Here is a 20,749-nt window from a genome sequence, read left to right as displayed (position 1 = left end):
GGTGCACCTTACACTAACTGAATTAGAGATGCATAAGTTTTATTGAGCAATAGCTCATTTAGCATCTGATTCAGTTAGTCAATAAGATGCCCTCTACCCTGTGTTCTCACAATTCATATTCTCCAAGTCGTCATTTACAACTTTCCCAGCTTAAATCAGATGTAAATTTAATCTATGCTCTCATCCATCCTCTTTCAGTTTTCAAAATCATGACCTAGTGAAATAACCAACTTATCTAGGATTCCAATCAGTCTTAACACATTGAACAATTTATTATTGTGGGTTTGAAAAAAAAATCCAAATTCTTGTTTTATTTTATAACAAGATGATGTGTTTCTAATGTGTAATCAGGAGCCTAAAGCCCCAGAGTGTAGTATATTTGCTCTTTTTTTATTTTGTCTGCTAAGTTTATCTTCTCGTGAGAGAGAAATATTTACCTTGATGACCACATTTTTGTTTTATTCTGAATCACAGTAGAGCTCTCTGAGTTCTTGGACATATGTTCACTACAATACTGAAGCTATTTTCAGTACTACAAAAAAGTATTATGAGGGTATACAATCCATTACAACCATCACAGCAAGAGTGCCAGGTATTACAGTACCGACTGTCCACTGGCTGAACAGCTGTGGGGAGAGTGGAGCACTGTGAGATGCTGGGGGGATCCTGTAGCATTACATGTAAGTGTCCAAATGTTACAAGTAACACGACAAAGCATAGGCCTGCAAAGAAGTTTCTTTTTGAAACAGGAACTTTTTTTGTAGTGAATCCACCTTTTCTGTAATGCTACAAACAACCTGAATGTGTGGACCCTTGTTTTGTAACACTACAAGGTTGTATATAACACTACAAAAGTAACTTTTGTCCAAGACCCAAGTAATTACTTACTGCTGCTTCCTTGATGTGCTTATAAATTGATTGCTTTAATTAATTTTCCAGGTATTGGAGTACAGTCTGCTAGTCCCTGATTCCTAAGGCCATCCTACCTTCTTTTTAATCCTCTGAGGACACATCTATATGGGGAAGTTATTAGGAAGTAGGCTAAGGTGGAAATTTGTAGCCCACTAGCTACTTTGCACCAGTGTTTTCCTTGTGAACAGTCTTGGCGCACACTGAGACCTTTTGCATGAGGTAGTTCATTCCCTGTCATTTAGTCTGCACTGAAAGGGTCTACATGAATTAGTGTGATGCAGCTAGTGCACTGTAAATTTGAGCTCTTGCTTAAGGCAGTAACTTCTGCATATAGACAAACCCTAATTTTTTTAGATGGGGGATTTGAAAGAATATCTGACAGTGGTATTTTTTTTAAAGGCAGTAGTACTTTCCTCTGCTACTCTAAATCTTTTGGATAACTCTGCAGGTATTCAATGAAAAATATTTCTTGGTAGAAATTGATGACTTGCGACCTGAATGCCTGAATACCCCGTCCTATGTTTGCCATGTGAACAGTGCTGGTATTTTCCCTGTTCAGTGGAGTCTGAAAAATGGATTGCATCTCAGCCCCCCACCAGGTAGGTCTGCACTCTCATCACACACAGGTTCTAGAAGGTCTCAATGGAAAGGAGGGATTGCTAACCTCAGAGACTTGTGTAAATACCCAGGCTAGAACTGCATTTTTTCAAGACTTTGTGCAACACTGGAGATAAAGTGGTAAGAGTGATCTAAATGCAAAGAGACAGCAGTGGAATCAAGGTATCCCATAGAGATGTACTCTGGTGTGAGATTGTCACTGGCTAGGGCTGCTCCAGACAGTGCTGATCTTAAGAAGGGAAAAGGGAGGCTTCTGGGTATCTACACAGGAAAGGGTCTGTTCTAGGACAGTGAGGGCCAACCTTTTTTGGCAGGTGTGCTACAAATTAAGCCCTGTGCCCTCCCCAAGTACAACTTCAGTCTCCTTTCCAATTGACTTGCTGCTCCCTACACCCTGTTTCCTGCTTGATCTGCTTTTCTGCTTTCTGATCCATGCCCAATCTGATTCTTTGCTTAAAGGTCCCTGCACCGTATGCCACATATCACACATGGAGGCCACCTGTGCCACTTAAAGCATTTGTGCCACAGGTCGGCCACCCCTGTTCAATATAGTATCAGACCCCAGTAAACATGACATTGGAATCTGTTTCTGGACATAAGGCTCCTACTCTGCCTCTTAGTGGTGTTAGGTTAATGGTTTTTTTCCTGTTACTTGGAAAGGAATGAGAGTTGTTGGTTAAAAACTAGTCTACAGGTTAGCAGTTTCCTAAAATATGTATTTCACAGGATGGAGGGAGAATAGCCATTGTATCCACTGACTTCCTTTCGAAGACTCTCAGATGGAAAGGTCTGTTACAGTTCAGAGCTGGGGGTTTTATGCTGCCACTCATCATAATGCCTGAGTTGCATTAGCTTTTCATTGGCTTATAGAAACATAAATTGTGAGTTTCTCTTCCCTCTCCTTGGGTCAGGTGTACTAGTTGTACCAGCATAATTGTACCAGCATAGTTGTACACTCCTTCTCCACATACATGATCCAGACCTGTAAATTCTAACCACTTCATCACATAACAGAAACCCACCAGATGGCTCCAGTCCTCTGACGAACACCATAAGTAGTGATGTCTGCTCTGGAGGGCAGCTGGATTCACTGAGACACCATTTGGGTATACCTTTTGGCTGACATAATAGAGCAAACATAAAAGCTCCTGTTGTGGTGATTCCCAGAAGGAGTTAGGTGGACTTTATTATTTTGAAGATAAATAGTATTATAGATCCTTTTTCTATAAATTCCTCAACCCCAGTCATGGTAGTAGTACTCTGTATTGGATATACTTTAGCTATCTGTTTTGAAGCAGTGGTTCTCCCCTTGGAGATACTCTGCCAGTTTCAGTTGCATCTAGTATCCTATGCTGGCAGAATAGCATAACAGTGCTGTTCCTTGGTACTTACTTCCCATCCTTTTGTCTTTGTTTTGTTCACCAGAGAGCATGGGAAGGGAATATTTGATCTAAATACCCATTGTCTTTGCAGTGGACTCCAGTCCTCCTTAGAAATCTGCATTACAGCTTATATAAAGGCTCCAGAAATCAAGCTGAAAACTGGCCTGACTGAATATATTAGACATTTATGGTAGACTAGCAAATTGCCCATCAAGAATGATGGTGGGGGTGCTGGTGGGGACAGATGTCTGTGTCCGTCCTCCCCCCCACCTTAGGCCAGGGCTGGGGCTGCTACTCAGCTCCCCCGCTGCTTCGGGCCAGGGCCTGGGCCTGCGCCATTTCCCTTCCACTTCAGGCTGGGGCCTGGGCTGTTCCCCACCTCCCCCTGCTGCTTTGGGCCAGAGCCAGGGTCGGGGCCAGAGCTGTTTCCCCCCTCCTCTTTGGGCCAGGCCTGGAGCCATTCCCCACCTCCCCCCACCACTTTGGGCAGAGGCCAGAGCCACTCCCTACCTCCCCCTTGCCACTTCGGGCCAGGGCCAGGGCCTGTGACTGCAGCAGCAGTCACAGCTGTGGCAGGGCACAGTTGCCGGTAACCCTCCTTCCCTCCCATGTTCCCCACCGCCTCCCCTCCCTACCGGCTATTGGGGTGGCGGGGCTGGCTCCAAGAAGCAGACCAGCGGGGAGGGCGGGGTCCATCCCCTCCATTTTGGTGGTGCTCCAGTCCCCACCATCCCACTCAGCCTCCAAGGAACAGGAGAGAGAGGCCCCCTTCAGCCCCTCAGTCCCTATTGTCATGACAGCGCTCCGCCATCCGTCTCTGTCTGTGCAGAGCACTCTGATTGGCTGCCCAGACAGCCAACCAGAGTGCAAATAAAGCATTATGGAGAGATAGACAGACAGACTAAGGCTTTTATTCTATTAGAATTCTCCATTAGGCCATGCTTATAGAAAATAAGTTACCATGCTTTAAAGTTCCTATGTAGGCAATCATAATGATTCATCCTTGTTACTCTACTCAGAATTTATTTCATGGATACAATACTTCAGGGAAATAACTATTTCTGTTAAATCTATATCAAAGTGGATTGGAAATTTTAATTTTAAAGCTGAAACTTTTATCTGGTCCAGATAACCAAAAATATAGTCAGGGTTCAATGTATCTTTTTTCTATGAGGAATTCAAAATCCCCTATTGACTTGCTCACCAGGGCCAAATTTAGCCAGTTTGTTTGCTGATGAAGAATAGAAATAGCATATTATCTAGTCTAGTAAGAAACTGTAGTTAACAACTGATTACCAGGGACCCAGATTTTCTGTTTGCTGTGAAAAAATGTGAGGAAATGTGTTTTCTCCTTTCACAGAGAAAAACATGGATTTTCTCCTTTAAAGGAGACAAATGCAGGAAAGCATGGATTTCCCCTTGCAGGCTGGCAGAGTTCCAGACTGCAAGGGACTTCTTGAAGCTAGGGAGAGTGGGGAGGGCAATCAGAGGCAAGAGATAACTACATGCATGTGCACACCTACATGCATATGGTAGCGAAGCACCAGTAGAGAACAGCTCCTACAGATCCTTCCAGGTAAGTCTGTGGGGTCGGGGGGGGGCACAGGTGACATGTTCTGGGGGTTCGGGGAGCACAGGTGATGGGTTGAGGGGTGGGGGAGCACAGACAATGCATTTGGGGGCAGGAGGGCCAAGGCGATGCTGTGGAGAAGTCACATGACCCCTGAGATTTCTACACCCACAGGGGGTGCAAGGCCGCAGCTGGGCAAGAGCCATCTCCACAGCCCGGCAGGTGAGACCCGGGACTACCAACATGAGGTGTAGCAATGGCAGCGCAGAGTTGTTCCCCCACTGCTGCTGGGTGGGCGGGGGCACCCCACCTACATGGCCATGGTGGAATGGTGCTCTCTGTTCTGCTGGATCCCACCCGCTGGGCCACGGAGGTGGCTCCTGCCTGGAACTGGGTCTGGCCTGGCTGCAGCCCCATGCCACAGTGTGGGCACAGAAATCTCATGGGGAACATGCCCCTTCCCCCCACTTTTGCATTGCTTGTGCCCTCTGCATGCCCTCATGTATGACCTGTACCTGTACCGCCCCCCTTCACCACACATCCACTCCATTCCCCACACACTGGAGGGCTGTGGGCAGGGGGGTGTGGGTGGGGAGTGAAGGGCAGCGGGTCAGGAGTGAAAGACACCAGCAGGGCCAGGGGGCTGTGGTTTGGGAGTGAGGGGCACCAGCACAGCCAGTGGGAGGCAGGTCAGGAGTAAGGGGACTGGCACAGGCAGGGGCAGCGCACCAGCATATCAGGGCTGCTCAGTGCTCCAAAGCAGTGGGGGGCATAGCCTCAGCTGGACCTACATCCTGGTGAGTGAAGGTGACAGGGGAAGCTCTGATTTTCTATGATAAACAAAAATCAAATGCCAAAACTTATAGATATTTAGAATTCATTTTATACTAATGATTGAGGCACTGGTAGGCTTCCAAATTGCTTGAAAATTCCAAATATATCAATTAAATATTGTGTTCAACTGATACTTCTATAGTGGTGTTTCATTTTAATCATGCAAAAACACAAATTTCAGGATTTTTTTCATAAGAGAATTTGAGATTTTTTTTATCAAACAATTTGGGATTTTTAAACTGAGAAAACTAGGATCCCTGCTGATAACTCTTGAGCCTTGTAGGTTAGGAACTTTGCCAGGAGTCCAAATGCTTTCTTTAAAAGGCAGTGCACATATAGTATCATATGTTAGTTACTTCCCTCTCCCACTTAGAATCTCCTAAGTAGTCCCAGGTGAACTGTCTCTAGAAGTAAGTAGGAGGCTTGCTCATCTCTTACTCATAAGTACATGGAGGATTTAAGGGAGGGAAGGTGAGATTTATACATATTACTTTATCTTATATCAAAGACTGGCCTGTCAGTTCTGAATTCTCTGGATTGACAGGTGTTTATAGAAATGTAGAGGTGTTTGAGGAAGAGAAGAGAAGCCCACAGGCTGCAGAGCATCACTTTAAAACAGAGCTTTCTAGCTGGCAGCTTATAGGCCTCATCTGGCCCCTGAGGAGTGAAAACATAGCCCCCAGGCTCTCATCCAGGTACCCTTCCACCACTTCTGTAGCTACTGCCACTGGAGTCTCCAAGCTCCCCTTCCTTCCTGTGGCTTCCATTTCCTGCCCCTAAGGACAGAGTAGGATAACATAGTTGGTGGGACAGAGGGAGCCCATAGTTAGGTAACTCAGGCACATCTGGAGACCCTGTGTAGTGCAGCACGGGGGTGCCAGCACAGTACATCGTAAGGGGTCGGGTCTTTGATGCCCAGGGCAGCAAGGGGGGCCATGTGGCCCAGTATGGTGTGCAGGGCCAAGCTTGAGGATCTAGCCACTCAGAAGTTGGACAGCTCTGACCCAATGAATGAAAAACTATGTAGGGCCTGAGCCTGTGGTGCATGTTTGGGAGACATTCCACCTGATCTTCAATGGGAATGGTGCTGGATTAAGTCTCTGTGACAATGAAGTCTGGAGGCTCTGCCCAGAAATTTAAATTATCCTTATTCTGGATAATGCTAGTATTGGTTGAAAGCAGTCATGTTTAATCCATTTAAACAACGATTTTGCTTGCTCTTTGCTCAGGTTATTCCAGGCAGGACTTTGATTGGGCGGACTACCTCAAACAGTGTGGTGCTGAGGCTGCTCCCCAGAGCTGTTTTCCTTTGGTGAGCTTCTGTAGAACGATGCCTTTTCTTATGTAGGTGGCCATTGGTACCTGTGGCCTAATTAAATAACGATTGTGCTTTCTGTGGCAGTTGTTAGTACTTCAATCTAATCTTATGGCTACTAAAAAAAACAGAAGCGCCTTGTGAGTGGTGTGTAAAGGTGGACCAAAGTGCTTGAACACTGAGTTTCCAAACGAGGAGACTATGGACCTGATGTGTTTTCAGTGTCTGCATAAATCCAAAGTAAAACACCTCACATAACAGGTAGTTTCCATGGAGTTGCTGCAAATTTGCACTGCCCTGGGGGTGTGTATGTTAAGTGTTTTTTTCCTTGGCTTATCCTTTTCTACTTATCTAGATTGCTGCTGTCTTCCTAAACTATATTTTTAACTTAACATTTAATAAATACTCACTCATTTTTACAAATGAACTGATAGGCTCTTACCTCGTAGGATTAGATTTAGAGTATTTGTCTTTCTCTACCATGGGGATGTTATCACAGTCTCCTGAAGCAGAGCAGTTTATATGAGGAGCACCAAGTGTTTCCTATAACCCTTGCCACCCTTCTTTACTTAAACTATTTAGGCCCCTTGAATTTATTGAGGGACATCCCTTACACTTTGATTTGAAGACGGTGCTCCAGGCAAGTTTCTCCTTATGCCATGTTCTCTTCTTGCTCCTTCCCCTAACTATCTGCAAATACAAGCTGTGGTCCTTTGCAAGTAGCTGAATACTTATCCTTTCTCCAAGAATGGTGGGTTGAGAGGCATTGAGGACTGCACAATATCTCCAAAGTTGTTAATTATTAGTTGTTATAAAAGTCAGTAGATGATGGGTTAGGTAGGGACAGTAAAAAAAATCCTGCTGTTTTGGGAAAAAAGCAAAAAACAAAAATGCCCCTCCCTTGCCAGATGCAAAACCTGTACCTAATTTGGATGAGGAAAGACATTTACTTGGGATTGTCACAGATGCATTGAAAATAGTTCTCGAGGCTCAAAGGAAAAAGGCAGACTAAGGTAACCTTCTGCCTTGCCTGCTAATTTTCAGTTTGCAGGTGAAACAGATAGCTAGCAGAAAAGTTGTTGGGAGGAGTTTCTTAATTGCTGAATAGTATTGATTAAATCCTGTCAGCAAGTTTCATAGCTGCATCCATCTCATGTTTCGGTGCAAGTACACACTTGCATGTGTCTGTCATTAAATACCTAACTGGCTTGCTTTACTAAAATACCTTGTAATCTGAAATAGGCTTACATCTTCCAACACCTCTTAATTACGCTAGAAATTCCTCTGGATCCTTGTGTGCTTACATGTTTTCAGATCTCCCATCACACACATGTAATCAAGACTGTTCAATATAGTCCTTCACATGGAAGTTTATAACTTGTGCACTGGTAAATGCATGTATATTTACTTGATTCAAACTCTTCTTGATCTGTCATCCTTTCATTAGCTCACTTCTGACCACGGATTTAAAGAGAACATGAAGCTTGAAGCTGTGAATCCTGTTGATGCTGAGGAAATTTGCATTGCTACAGTTACCAAGGTGAAAGGTTCCTATCTCTGGCTTCAGCTGGAAGGTAAGTATGATTTGATGGGAGAAAGATTTTAACTGGATTTGACCTTCCCACACATGGTGTTAGTTCCACAGTCTGACACAGAGATTGTAATAAATTGTCAGACTTTCTGCTAATAATGGCCAGGAGTTACCATATTATCACATATATCATACCTCAGAATAAGATATGCACCTGGTTTTTGAAAGGCAGAAAGAAGGAAAAAAGATCTTTCCTTGTAGTAAGTAATTGATTAGGAGCAGATTCTGCTCCTTGCCAATTGTATACCAACTTTATTTTGACTTTTGCCCTGCTGAAGTGACAAACTGTTGTTACCGAATTTGTCTGCATATCCTGCACTCTCCTGTTTCCAGCTTCTGATTTTGGAGAAAAAGGCATGATATATGCAAGAAAATATGGTACCATCTCCTTCAATAGGAATGCAGTATTGCTGGCCTATTCTTTTTGTCCCATCCTAGGTATTAAGGCTCTGCTTGTATAGAAAATGTCTGTCCCCAGTGTGCTGCCTTATTCCAAGCAGGCTGCCTTACTCCAGGCAGGCTGCCTTCTACGCTGGAAGCAAAGTAGTTGTGTTTCTGAAGACAGGCTGCTTGGCACTGTGACTTTCAATGAGAGTTAGTCCTTCCCAAGAATCTCATAGTGGTGGTTGCCCTTCTCCCAGTTTCAAAGGCAGCTTTCCCAGTGACTGAGCGCTTCTTGGGGATGGGAAATCTACCAGCTAGATAAGATTAGTGTAACAATGCGCACTTGAGGTAAAAATTGCTCTTTGTAGAGTAGCGGTTCCCAACGCCAGGTCGCAACCCAAATGAGGGTTTCAGGGGCAATGCCGCTGGTGCCGCACAGAAAAGAGGAGCCGTGCTGCGTGCCAGGAGCTCCCCCGCCACCACTACCACACTCTGCACCCAGCAGCAGGGTGCAGAAAAAAAAACTTCGGAACCACCGATGTAGAGAGTCAGCATTAGGTCTCTGCACTGTGGAAATCCAGTTTCATCATCAGTTTGAGGGCTGTCCTCGTTCTCTATATAGAGCATAGGCTTTGTCCTATTTTGTGCATACATTTGATTTTGATCAAAACTTAACAGAGGTCTAAAAGTTGTATAGCACTTGTTAGATTTTCCTTTTAAAAGTATCTCCAAAATAGGGATGGTCCATGTTATACATGCTTTTCTATAGTCTTCCTCCCAGTCATTTGTTCTTTTAATGGCCCAAGTTGCACTTACTTTTCATTCCACTACTCTGTTGAATGAAAGGAAATGACACTGCTGCTTGTAGGAGTGAAGAAATAAGATCTGGAAACAGTTACTATTCAATGAAGGGAGGAAAAGAATAAACAACTGATGTTGTTCCAGAAGACTCTATTAGGCAAAAGTAATTATGCTGCCAAACTTAGCAGATGAAATACAGACTTGTTTTAAAACTGCTGTTCTTTTTAAATTTTGCTTCTGTTGACTGAATAGGCTCCAAAACGGCAGTCCCTGAATGCATAGTGAGTGTGGAATCTATGAATATATTTCCTGTGGGTTGGTGCGAGACCAATGGATACCAGCTCAGACCTCCTCGAAGAGCAATAGGTACTAATTCTGTTCTGCCAAATTTGTTTTTTGTAATTAACAGTACTCATTGTAGGAATGGAAGGTTTTGTGAGGTTCTCCAAAAAGGCAAGTGTAACTACTGCAGCATTAGCCCCTTTGATGAAACTGTACAAGCTTACAGCAGTGCTCACTATACTTAGAGTGACTTCAGTCCATATAGGGAATCCATGTACTCTGCAAGTATTCCATTGCCCATTCCTTCCTGCTGGAGTAACTGGGAAACACAAATATTAACACACACACACACACGTTCTTGGAAGAAGGGCAGTAAGAGAGAGGAGGCCAATTAAGAGACCCAGGGAAATGGCTGGAGGATGTCACAGTGCCAGAGCCACTATCACTGCCTCTGCTTACACGTGAGGTTTCTGTCCAGGTGGGACCAGTCACCATCAAGGCTTCCACCTAGGTCCAGGTTTGATGCTGTGGGGATTATGGTTTGCAGGTTCCTTCCAGTGATGGCCAGGTGGGGGAGTCCCTGCAATGTGAGTGGTGCCTTCTGGTGGTGTCTCTCAGGGAGCAGACAAAAGATGTACAGGAGGAAGTGGTGAGGCTCTGAAGCAGTTCATCAGTTTGATGCTAGATGAGACCTCCAGGACTGTGGAGGAAGAACTTCCAAAGGCAGCACTAGAGAAGAGAAAGGACATGGACTCTGAGGAAGGTGGAAGGTGGAATCTTATGACCTCTGGCAGCAAGCAGAAATATTCATTTCCGCATCTGGAGAACAGATATAGAGCTCTAGCAACAGAGGGGAAGGAGCACATTCCATTGGTGGAGGAGGACAGGCCAGGCCTCAGAAAGGTGAGGGACATTGAGACCACCACCACCAAGAAGCAACAGATGCTGGTGGTTGGAGAGACTCCCTTCTGCAGGAGACAGAGGCATTTATCTGCCAGCCTGACCTGTTGTCTTGGGAGGTCTGCTGCTTACCCGGGGTCCAGATATGAGATGTCACTGATGGATTACTGAGACTCATCCAACCCTCTGACTACTACCCCATGCTGCTCATTCATGTGGCACCAATGATACTGCTGGGGGAAACCCTCAGCAAATCAAAAGTGACTACGGGGCTTGGGGTGCAAGGGTGAAGGGGACTGGGGCTCAGGCGGTATTTTTCTCAATCCTTTCAGTCAAGGGAAAGGGCCCAGGCCGGAGTGGGTGCATCCTGCAAATCAATGCATACCTGTTAGGGCTGTGCCAAATTTTGCCAGCTGTTTCGATTTGACACTGTTTCGACTCATTTTGAGTTCAAAACTGTGAAATCAAATTGAAACAAAGGGCTTCAAAACAGCCTCAAAACAAAATGAGGCTAGTCAAAAAGTTTTGAAAGTTTAAAAACATTTTGAGTTTTGAAGCAGCCAGCAGTGAAGTGGTGAGAAACAGGGGAGAACCAGGACTGCCCTCCCAGCAACAGCCAGGAGCACAGCCCTGGCTCTCCCCATCTGCTGCCTATGAGCTGCGGGAAGCCGATCACAGTGCAGGGGAAGGGAACTGAGCTTGGGCTCAGTTCCCCTCCCAAGTGCTGCAATCAGGCTGGGGAAAGGAACTGAGCCCAATCGCTCAGTTCCCCTCCCCAGCCCTACAATCGGACTGGTGATGGGACGTCAGTCCATCCCCAGCCCGATCTAGCACAGGGGATAGGATGATTAGGCTGGGGAAACTAAGTCAACCCAACTGGGCTGAGTTCCCAACTGCAGCCTGACCATAGTGCTGGGGTTGGGAACTCAGCTCAGCTAGGTTGAGTTCCTTTTCTCAGTGCAATGGTTGAGCTGGGGAAACCAATTGAGCCCAGCTGGGCTGAGTTCATTTCCCCAGCCCAATGGTGGGGCTGGGGTTGGGAACTCAGCCCATTTCCCCAGCCTGATGGTTGGGCGAAATGTCGAAACAGCATTGAAACCGCCCTAATAGCTGTGTAGGTGGTGTTGCCACTAGGGCTTTGGCTTCTTTGACCACAGGATGGTGTTCCAGGATGAAGGATTGTTAGGAAGAGATGGGATACACCTGATGAAGAGACAGAATAGCATTTTCACAGATAGGTTTGCTAACCTAGTAGGGGGGCTTTAAACTGAGTTCACTGGGGGCTGGAGACCAAGGCTCTGAGGTGAGTGGGGAAGTGACCTGGAGGGAGCACAAGAAGGAGCGGGCAACAGGGGAGGTGTTCTCATTTTCCTGAGAAATCAGGACAATCGGCTACTTATCTTTGGTGCCTGTACATGAATGCATGGAGCCTGGGAAACTGGTGGGAGGAATTGGAGGTCCTGGCACAGTCACTGAACTATGAAGAGATTGGAATAACAGAGACTTGGTGGGGTGGGATGGGATAGCTTGTGTGACAGGAGCACTGTCATCGATGGATATAAACTGTTCAGGAAAGACAGGCAGGGAAGAAGAGGAGGAGGAGTTGCACTTTATGTAAGAGAGCCGTATGATTGCTCAGAACTCCAGTATGAAACTGAGATAGGCCTGTTGAAAGTCTCTGGGCTACTAGCAGAGGGGAGAGCAACAAGGGTGATGTTGTTGTGGGTGTCTTTTGTACACCACCAGACCAGGAGGATGAGGTGGATGAGGCTTTCTTCAAACAGCTAGTGGAAGGGTAACAAGAAGAGTTTCTACAAGTACATCAGTAACAAGAGGAAAATCAGGGGAAGCGTCAGCCCCTTCCTGAATGGGGGAGGCAAACTAGTGACAGAGGATGCAGACAAGGCTGAAGTACTTGGTGCCTTTCACCTCAGTCTTTACAGCCAAGGTCAGCTCCCAGACTACTACATCTGGTATCACATTTTGGAGAGAAGGTAAGCAACCCTAAATGTGCAAGAACAGTTTAGGGACTATTTAGAAAAGCTGGATGTGTACAATTCCATGGGGCTAGATGGGATGCACCTGAGGGTGCTGAGGGAGTTGGCTGATGTGATTGCAGAGACCCTGGCCATCATCCTTGAATACTTTTGACAATCAGGAGAGGTCCCAGATGATTGGAAAAGGATGAATATAGTAGCCATATTTAAGCAGAGGAAGAAAGAGGATCCAGGGAACTACACACTGGTAATCACCTCAGTTACTGGAAAAATAGTGGAACGCATCCTGAAGAAATCCATTTCTAAGCACGTGCAGGAGAAGGTGCTTAGGAACAGTCCACATGGATTCATCAAGGGCAAGTTATGCCTGACCAACCTGATTGCTTTCTATGATGAGATTACTAGCTCTGTAGATGCAGGGGAATCAGTAGATGTGGTATACCTTGACTTTAGTAAAGCTTTTGATATGGTCTCCCACAACACTCTCTCAGGCAAGCTGTGGAAGTATGGGTTGAATGAATGGACTGTAAGATAGAAAACTAGCTGGATCATTGAGCTCAGAGTGTAGTAGTCAGTAGCTCAGTGTCTAGTAGGCAGTCAGTATGAAGTGGAGTGCCCCAGGGATCGGTCCTGGGATCATTTTATTCAGTATCTTCATTAACAATCTGGAAGATGGGATGGATTGCACCTTGAACAAGTTCACAGATGACACCAAGCTGTGGGTGAGTAGTAGATATGCTGGAGGGTAGGGTTAGGATTTAAAGAAACCTACACAAATTGGAGGATTGGGCCAAATGAAATCTCATGAGGTTCAGTATGGACAAGTACAAAATCCTACACTTAGAATGGAACAATCCCATGTGCCAGTACAGGCTGGGCGCTGACTAGCTAGGGAGCGGCTCTGCGGAAAAGGACCTGGGGGTTACAGTGGACAATAAGCTGAGTATGAGCCAGCAGTGTGCCCTTGTTGCCAAGAAGGCTAATGGCGTATTTGGCTGCATTAGTAGGAGTGTTGCCAGAAGATCCAGAAAAGTGATTCTTCCCCTCTATTTGGCACTGATGAGGCCATATCTAGAGTACTATGTACAGTTTTGGGCCCCTGCTACAGAAAGCAAGTAAGACAATATGTGACAGGAAAATTGGAAAGAGTATATCTGTATCACTTGGTTGACTGTTGATGAACTAATGTAAATGGGCTTAGCAAAGGATATGGTTGGAATTGCCTAGTATGTGTCCAGTAATGAGCTGAGATTACAGTATCAGACATTAAGGCTAATGGGAGGGAGCATTTCAAGACCTTACATAATGTCACACAGGTCAGAGATAGTAGTAAGTTGTCATCCACTCAGCACAAATAATGAAAAATTTGACTGGGAAATATGTAGTACAAAGATCCAGGCCAAAAGGAAGGAGAGCCCAACTAGACAACACATCTGAAATAAATCGGGAATTTGGCAATCAGTATTTAAACTGGATAAAAAATTTCCTGTCAGTCTTCTCTTCTGATAGAAGACATGTGTTCCTTTGTCCTGTTCATTACTTATTTGTAAGATGCTTTGCCAAACTACAGATGACCATGCCAGCTTGAAAGAGATAGTGGTTATTCCTTTAAAAATAAAAATCCCATCCAGTCTATGCAGTTACCAGTCTCCAAAATACAAAATTTGAAAATTATAAGAATCTTTTGCTTGTTGATGGCAAGGGAGAGTGGGGAAGGAATATGAGACAGTGAGCATGGACAGACATAAAGTGTGAAGCTCTCCAAGTGCCTTTGCAGCACTCCAAAAAGTGAGGGGGCAGACATACACACCTGATTCTTGAAAATGGCCTTTCCGCTTCAAAAATAACCTAGAACAACAGAAATTTCTCTGAACCACTTCCCTTTGAAGCACTTTACTCAACATTTGAACTCTCCATGGGAGTGTGAGAATGGGGTTGCTTGGTCCTTTGGCATCCCAGTGACCCACAACATTCTGGATCTAAGGAGCTGCCTTTGAGATACATGCCAACTCCAGTGCCTCAGTGTCACAGGACCTGGCTCAGGTGTGACCTCAGCTATTTACTGTCAGGCATAAAGGCATTTGCCTAACACCTGGGATTTGGGCTCTGCTGTAACAGGACAGTATCAAGGGCCTTTTTAGAGCAAGCTGCTGAAAGCTCTGTACAGGAAGGCCCAAGATGCTAATCAAGTCTCTAGCAGCCACCAGGCAACATGCCTATTATAAGGAGCTATCACAGATTATGATGGGGGATGATTTCATAGAACCCTACTCTTGGCAGCTCCTGAGACAGTCCACAAGAAACGAACAACTCCAGTGCTTCTAACCCAGGAAAAAGGGGAGGACCCTCCTTTTCAGAGCCTATCTGGGAGTAGGAGGGTAACTTAGAATTTGGAGAGTCCCTCCTGTTCAGTAACAGAGGAGGCTTGTTTTTTGGAGACTTATCACCCATAAGTCTCATCTAGGGTCTCCCTTCCTAATACTGCAACCTGAATCATCCTAACAGACTGTCCCCCCAACCTCATATCAGACTGGATCATCAACATCATGTCTACCATGCCCTTCTCCTCAGCCAGTAATGGAGGCTCTCATAACCACATTCAACCGGCAAAAAAGGAGCTTCCAGGTGGGGATAGCCAAATGTTTCTCCACAATGAGGAGTGCCTTTATGCCAGTGGCTTGCTTATGAAGCACTGGGGAAAGTTTGGCACAGATCTCCATGAATGTGGCCTCCAAGCAGAAGTGTGAGGGTGTTGGGGATGGCAGGGAGGGGAGATGCAGTGCTTGGTCAGACAGCAAGTTGGTATTCTCCTTTGTGTTCAGCTGTCCTTGATGACTTCCAGAGACTTGGGCCTGAAAGGCACGCTAGGATGTCTGCAGAACACCAGCATAGCGTGGCCTTATAGCCATTTTAAAGTGTTCCAGAAGGGCATGAGCTGTACATCTGCACAATGCCAAAGTGCTTCAAATTGGAAAGGGATTTGAAGCACTTTGCATGAACATCTAAAACCCAAGGTAAAATCATAAAAACATATACTTCTTATGCATTGCCATTTCAGACTGGCTTGGGTTTTGGCAGTGTATGTAGCATCTAAGCCTAATGGGCTTTAAGAATGAGCTTTATATTTATGTGAGAGGCAAGGATTTCTTAGGGTGATATGTTTATTGGACCAACTGCATAGTTAGGACAGAGTTAGGCAAGCTTTTGAATTCAAGTCTTCATTGGCAGGGTGGGGCTTTGAGATACAAGGAAGCAATGTCTTGAATTTGAAAGGTTGTCTAACTCTATCCCAGCTACACAGTTAGTCCAATAAAAGATATCACCCTAAGAAATCCTTGCCTCTCACATAATTCCTGGACCATCACAGCTACAACATCACTCTAACATTACCTTAAATTGATAGAAGGAACATATCAAATAAGTGTTGCCAGATCTCCAATCTTTTATGAGGAGTGTGTATATAAAACAGAGAACCATTCCTCATTTCATTATATTAATCAGTCCATACTGGTTGGATAATTTTGCAAAGATGACTAAAATGTATATATTGGTTGTAAATGATATGTGTAAAAGTTTCATAATGAAAGCTAAATTTGCTTGTTCTTTCACTTTGTGATCTTACCCTCAAATCTCCTTTTCCCCAACTTATAGTAAATAAACAGAAGAAAATTGCAGTAGTTCAGCCAGAAAAACAGTAAGTAACAAATTTGTTAACAGTATGGATGGTGATTTGCTTTTGGGAGCTTTCCGTTTGCAAAAAAAAAATGGTGAAGTCTTTTTCAGGCCCCACATTACACACACATAACATCAGCAGAAACTATAAGTGTGGAAAAACATATTCCCTTCTGAAATGGACTATAATGTTGTTTGGGGCGAAACACCTAATGAGTAGGGTGTGTGGATTTTTGTCAGTTTACTCCATCTAGACCAGTGGTTCACAACCTTTTTAGACTTGAGGCATGCCTAGGCAGACTCAAGGCACTCCTTGAAAAATGCCAGCTCTTAGTTTTCATTCTTTTTTGCCTACAGAAAAAGAGTAGTTTTTCTGTTGCAAAGAGCTCAGGAAGACCACAACTATGGATTTCTATTTGAAATCTCTGGGTTTATCTTGTAATCATGTTTGTAAACGTAACAGTGTTGACATTGTTTTACGGGTGCCCTGGGGTACCACACAATCTCAAGGTACCTCAGGGTGCTGTGGCACCCTGGTAAAGAATCACTAATCTAGATTAAAATGCTTAATGGGTCAACTTTCTGAGAACTTGGCTCTTACAACACTAGTACAATGGTTAATTGTTGCAGTATTGTTAGCACAATAGGTCCTCAAAGAAACAACAAAATCAGGCTATTTACCCCATCTTTGTAATTGGGACATTACAGACATGCTTTTAGGTAGTGGTTCTCAACCTTTTTTAGACTCAAGGCATCCATCATTATAGATTTCATAGACATTAGGGCTGGAAGGGACCTCAGAAGATCATCGAGTCCAGCCCCCCTGCCCAAAGGGCAGGAAGTCAGCTGGGGTCATAGGATCCCAGCAAGATAAACATCCAAATGTCTCTTAAAGGAGTCCGGAGTAGGTGCTTGCACCACCTCTGGCAGCAGTCTGTTCCAGGCCTTGGGGGCTCGGACAGTAAAGAAATTCTTCCTTATCCCCAGCCTGAAACGGTTTTGGAGGAGTTTGTGAGCATTTGACCTTATTACCTCTTGGGGCGCTCTGGTGAACAGGTGTTTCCCCAGATCCTGATATACGCCCCTTATATACTTATAGGCAGCCACCAGGTCCCCCCTGAGCCTGCACTTTTCCAGGCTGAAGAGTCCCATAGCTCTCAGCCTCTTATTTTAAGGCCTGTTTTCCTACCCTCTGATCATGCACGTGGCTCTCCTCTGGACTCTTTCAAGCTTCTCCACATCCTTTTTAAATTGTGGAGCCCAGTATTGGATGCAGTACTTCAGCTGCGGCCTCACCAAGGCCAAGTACAGTGGGAGGATGACATCCTGGGATTTGCTCGAGAAACATCTATGGATACAAGCCAGAGTTTTGCTCACTATAACAGCTGCAACATCACATTGGTGGCTCATATTCATCTTGTGGTCAATCATGACCCCCAAGTCCCTTTCAGCCGTGGTGCTAGCAAGTGTATCACTGCCGAGCCTGTAAGCATACTGCAGGTTTTTCTACCCAGGGTGGAGTACTGTGCATTTTTTGGTGTTGAACAATATCAGGTTTTCATGTGCCCATTTTCTGAGCCTGTCCACGCCAGCCTGGATCACCATCCTGTCCTCGGGTGTGGACGCTTTACTCCAAAGTTTGGTGTCATTAGCAAACTTGGCCACTCCACTTCTGATACCAATGTCCACATCATCCTCATTAATGAAGATGTTAAAGAGTATAGCCCAAGGATGGAACCTTGGGGGACCCCACTGGTCACGGCGCACCACAGTGATTGACTTCTGTGAACTACCGCTCTCTGCATCCGCCCTCAGCTCAAGGCATCCTCTGTCAGTTCTATGAACTGAGCTAGCATCCCATTTCAAAAACAAATGTATTCATTGCAGTGCTTACCTCCAAGTAGAGGGGCTGACATGTGGGCATGGGGCAGTGGCCAGGCAGGAAAAAGGCTGAGTCTTCCCTTATCTGCTTATTTCCTAACATTTTCTGCGTTACCCTTCATAGAATCATAGAAAATTAGGGTTGGAAGGGACCTCAGGAGATCATCTAGTCCAACCCTCTGGTCAGAGCAGCAACATCCCCAACTAGATCATCCCAGCCAAGGCTTTGTCTAGCTGAGTCTTAACCACCACAGATGGAGATTCCACAACCATTCTGGGTAATCTGTTCCAGTGCTTTACTACCCTCCTATTGAGAGAGTTTCTTCTAATATCTAACTTAAACTTCCCTTGCTGCAACTTGAGACCGTTCTCCCTGTTCTGTCACCACTAAGAAAAGTCTAGTTCCATCCTCTTTGGAATCAGCCTTCAGGTAGTTGAAGGTTGCTATTAAAATCCCTTTGTCGCAGGGCACTAAGGTGCCTACTCATTTAAGGGCAGAAATTGCCTAGGGAGAAGGCCCTAGTAGTCAGTTAGGAACTCCACAGCTGCAGGTTACCGTGGCAGTAGGAATGGGGGAATTAGCCTGCACCTGCAGGCATTCTGCTGACCAGAAGGGGCAGGGCCTGGGGCACTTATAAATCCCAAGACTGGGACTAGAGAGTCAGTTCTCTGCCAGCAGCCAAGGGGGAAGGAGCTCCCTTAGAAGAAACTAAGTGGAGATGCTTGACTTCTGGTAGGATTAAGGGGCTCCAGGAGCTCACCAGAAACCTGGCCTACAAGGCATTTAGTGCTAGGGGGGAGGTTTAACTCTTTTAAAGGGACAGAGTACACCCTGAAATCCTTGCATTATGCTAGAGCCCAGGGGCTCATATTTCGATTTCTGTTTATAGACTGGTGGATTGGGCTGTGGCTATTAGGGAATGAAGTGGCCTCATTGGGGGCCCACTACAGTGTGGGGACCCCAGCACCAGGGGTGCAGTGACAAAGGGGGTGAGCAGACCCCAGTGCCATGGGCTGCCAAGAGCCCAGCGCTAGGTGGGCACAGAGAGAGAGAGACAGGGCTGCCAAGAGCCCAGCGATGACCAAAGGCCTCGGAGGGACAATGTCTGAACACCATGCTCCAAGCCTCGTGGATGGCAAAGGGGAGGTTTGGAGCCATGCATCTAGGCCATAAGGCTTGGGGGTATCGCAGGGCACCTCCTTAGTGTGGGACCCAATAAAGGAGTCCAGCTATCAATGGGCTTTAGAAGAGACTGTCAGCGCTGTGATTGAGCAGCAACTCAAGGGCAGCCTCCCAATCCATCATTTATGACAGCAAGACATGGCAGGTGAGACTAGTAGGCACCCATAAGGCGGAGCTTGCACGGTCGTGGTGCCCTACGGACATCACGGACATCCCTGGGGTGGCTGTATTGTGACACCCTTCTGTCTTCTTTTCTCCATACTAAATAAGTCCAGTTCCCTTAGCCTCTTCTCATAACTCAGACCCATTTTTGCTGCCTTCTGCTGGACTCTCTCTAATTTGTCCACATCCTTTCTGTAGTGGGGGCCCAAAACTGGACACAGTACTCCAGATGTTGTCTCATCAGTGCCAAATAGAAGGGAATAATCACTTTCCTTGATCTGTTCACAACATTCCTACTAATGCAGCCCAGTATGCAGTTAGCCTTTTTACAATTAGGGCACCTTCTTGGCTTGTATTTAATTTTATTGTCCACTGTAACCCCTGAGTCTTTCTTTGCTAAGCCAGTGGGCCAGTGCATCTACTACTGCTCCTCCTTGGTGTCATCTGCATACTTGCTGAGGGAGCACTCCATCCCATCTTCCAGGTCATTGATCAAGGTGTTGAACAATACTGGCCCTAGAACTGGCCCCTGGGGCACTCCACTTGATGCCTGCTGCCAGCTAGACATTGAGCCATTCATTTTTAAGCCCAATGATTCAGCCAGTTTTATATCTACCTTATAGTCCATTCCAGCCCATACTTTCTTAGCTCACTTGCAAGAATGTTGTGGGAAACTGTAACAAGATCTGTGCTCCATGACGCCCCCTTGGTGGTCATTTAGTTCCTCTTCTGCTCCAGCTCTATGTACCCTCCTTTTATCCTCACCTGCCACACCCTGAAGCTCTTAGTAGTTTGGAAGGGGAGGCTGCCCCCAGGGCAGTAGAGCAAGCTTTACACTAGCCTCCTGCCCTTCAGATCTTGCTGGACTCATTCCAGTTCTCATGCTTTGTTAGCCCTCCCTACCTGTACATGTCCTTGAAGACACCTATTGCCTTATGGGCTAATCGCATCCTCCAAATCTCCCCTACGGCCATTCCCATGCCTTGCAGGTGTTTCCATTCATCATTTAGCTTTGCCTCAAGCCACTTTAGGCCTCCACTCCTTTGTTGGAGCCTCAACCTTCTTGGCTTCCACCCCACTGCTTTGGCTGGTCCTTGTCTGCCTAGATCCACTGCACCATGCCTAGCTTCTTGGCCTCCAGCCTTTGTCATGCCCTCCTGGGCTCTTATCTCTTCCCCTTCCAGATTTTCCCCCACCCCATTTGTCTCTCATGGGCTCTTAATCTCCGCCTGTCTTGAGCTTTGGGCTTCTAGCCCATTGTTGCC

General features: G+C 45.8%; 1 protein-coding gene across 6 annotated transcripts in view; it reads left to right on the top strand.

Moving 5' to 3' along the window:
* Positions 1-20,749, top strand: part of SFMBT1 (Scm-like with four mbt domains 1) — a 129,751-nt gene that overhangs the window by 68,068 nt on the left and 40,934 nt on the right. For 5 of the 6 annotated variants that reach the window (XR_002103218.1, XR_002103217.1, XM_019547426.1 and 2 more), the window contains exons 8-12: positions 1,361-1,511; positions 6,546-6,628; positions 8,079-8,205; positions 9,660-9,773; positions 16,238-16,280. Coding sequence is in view for 4 of the 6 variants with exons in the window: in XM_019547426.1 (XP_019402971.1) it covers positions 1,361-1,511; positions 6,546-6,628; positions 8,079-8,205; positions 9,660-9,773; positions 16,238-16,280 (518 nt within the window). In the remaining 2 variants the exon portion in view is untranslated. The remainder of the gene's footprint in view (positions 1-1,360; positions 1,512-6,545; positions 6,629-8,078; positions 8,206-9,659; positions 9,774-16,237; positions 16,281-20,749) is intronic. The other variant, XM_019547429.1, reaches the window with a different exon arrangement.

This window comes from Crocodylus porosus, unplaced genomic scaffold, assembly GCF_001723895.1.
Source record: "Crocodylus porosus isolate Cpor-Errol unplaced genomic scaffold, CroPor_comp1, whole genome shotgun sequence".
Taxonomy (NCBI): Eukaryota; Metazoa; Chordata; order Crocodylia; family Crocodylidae; genus Crocodylus; species Crocodylus porosus.
The sequence above is the reverse complement of the archived record's forward strand: the minus strand, read 5'-3'. Positions and strand labels throughout refer to the sequence as shown.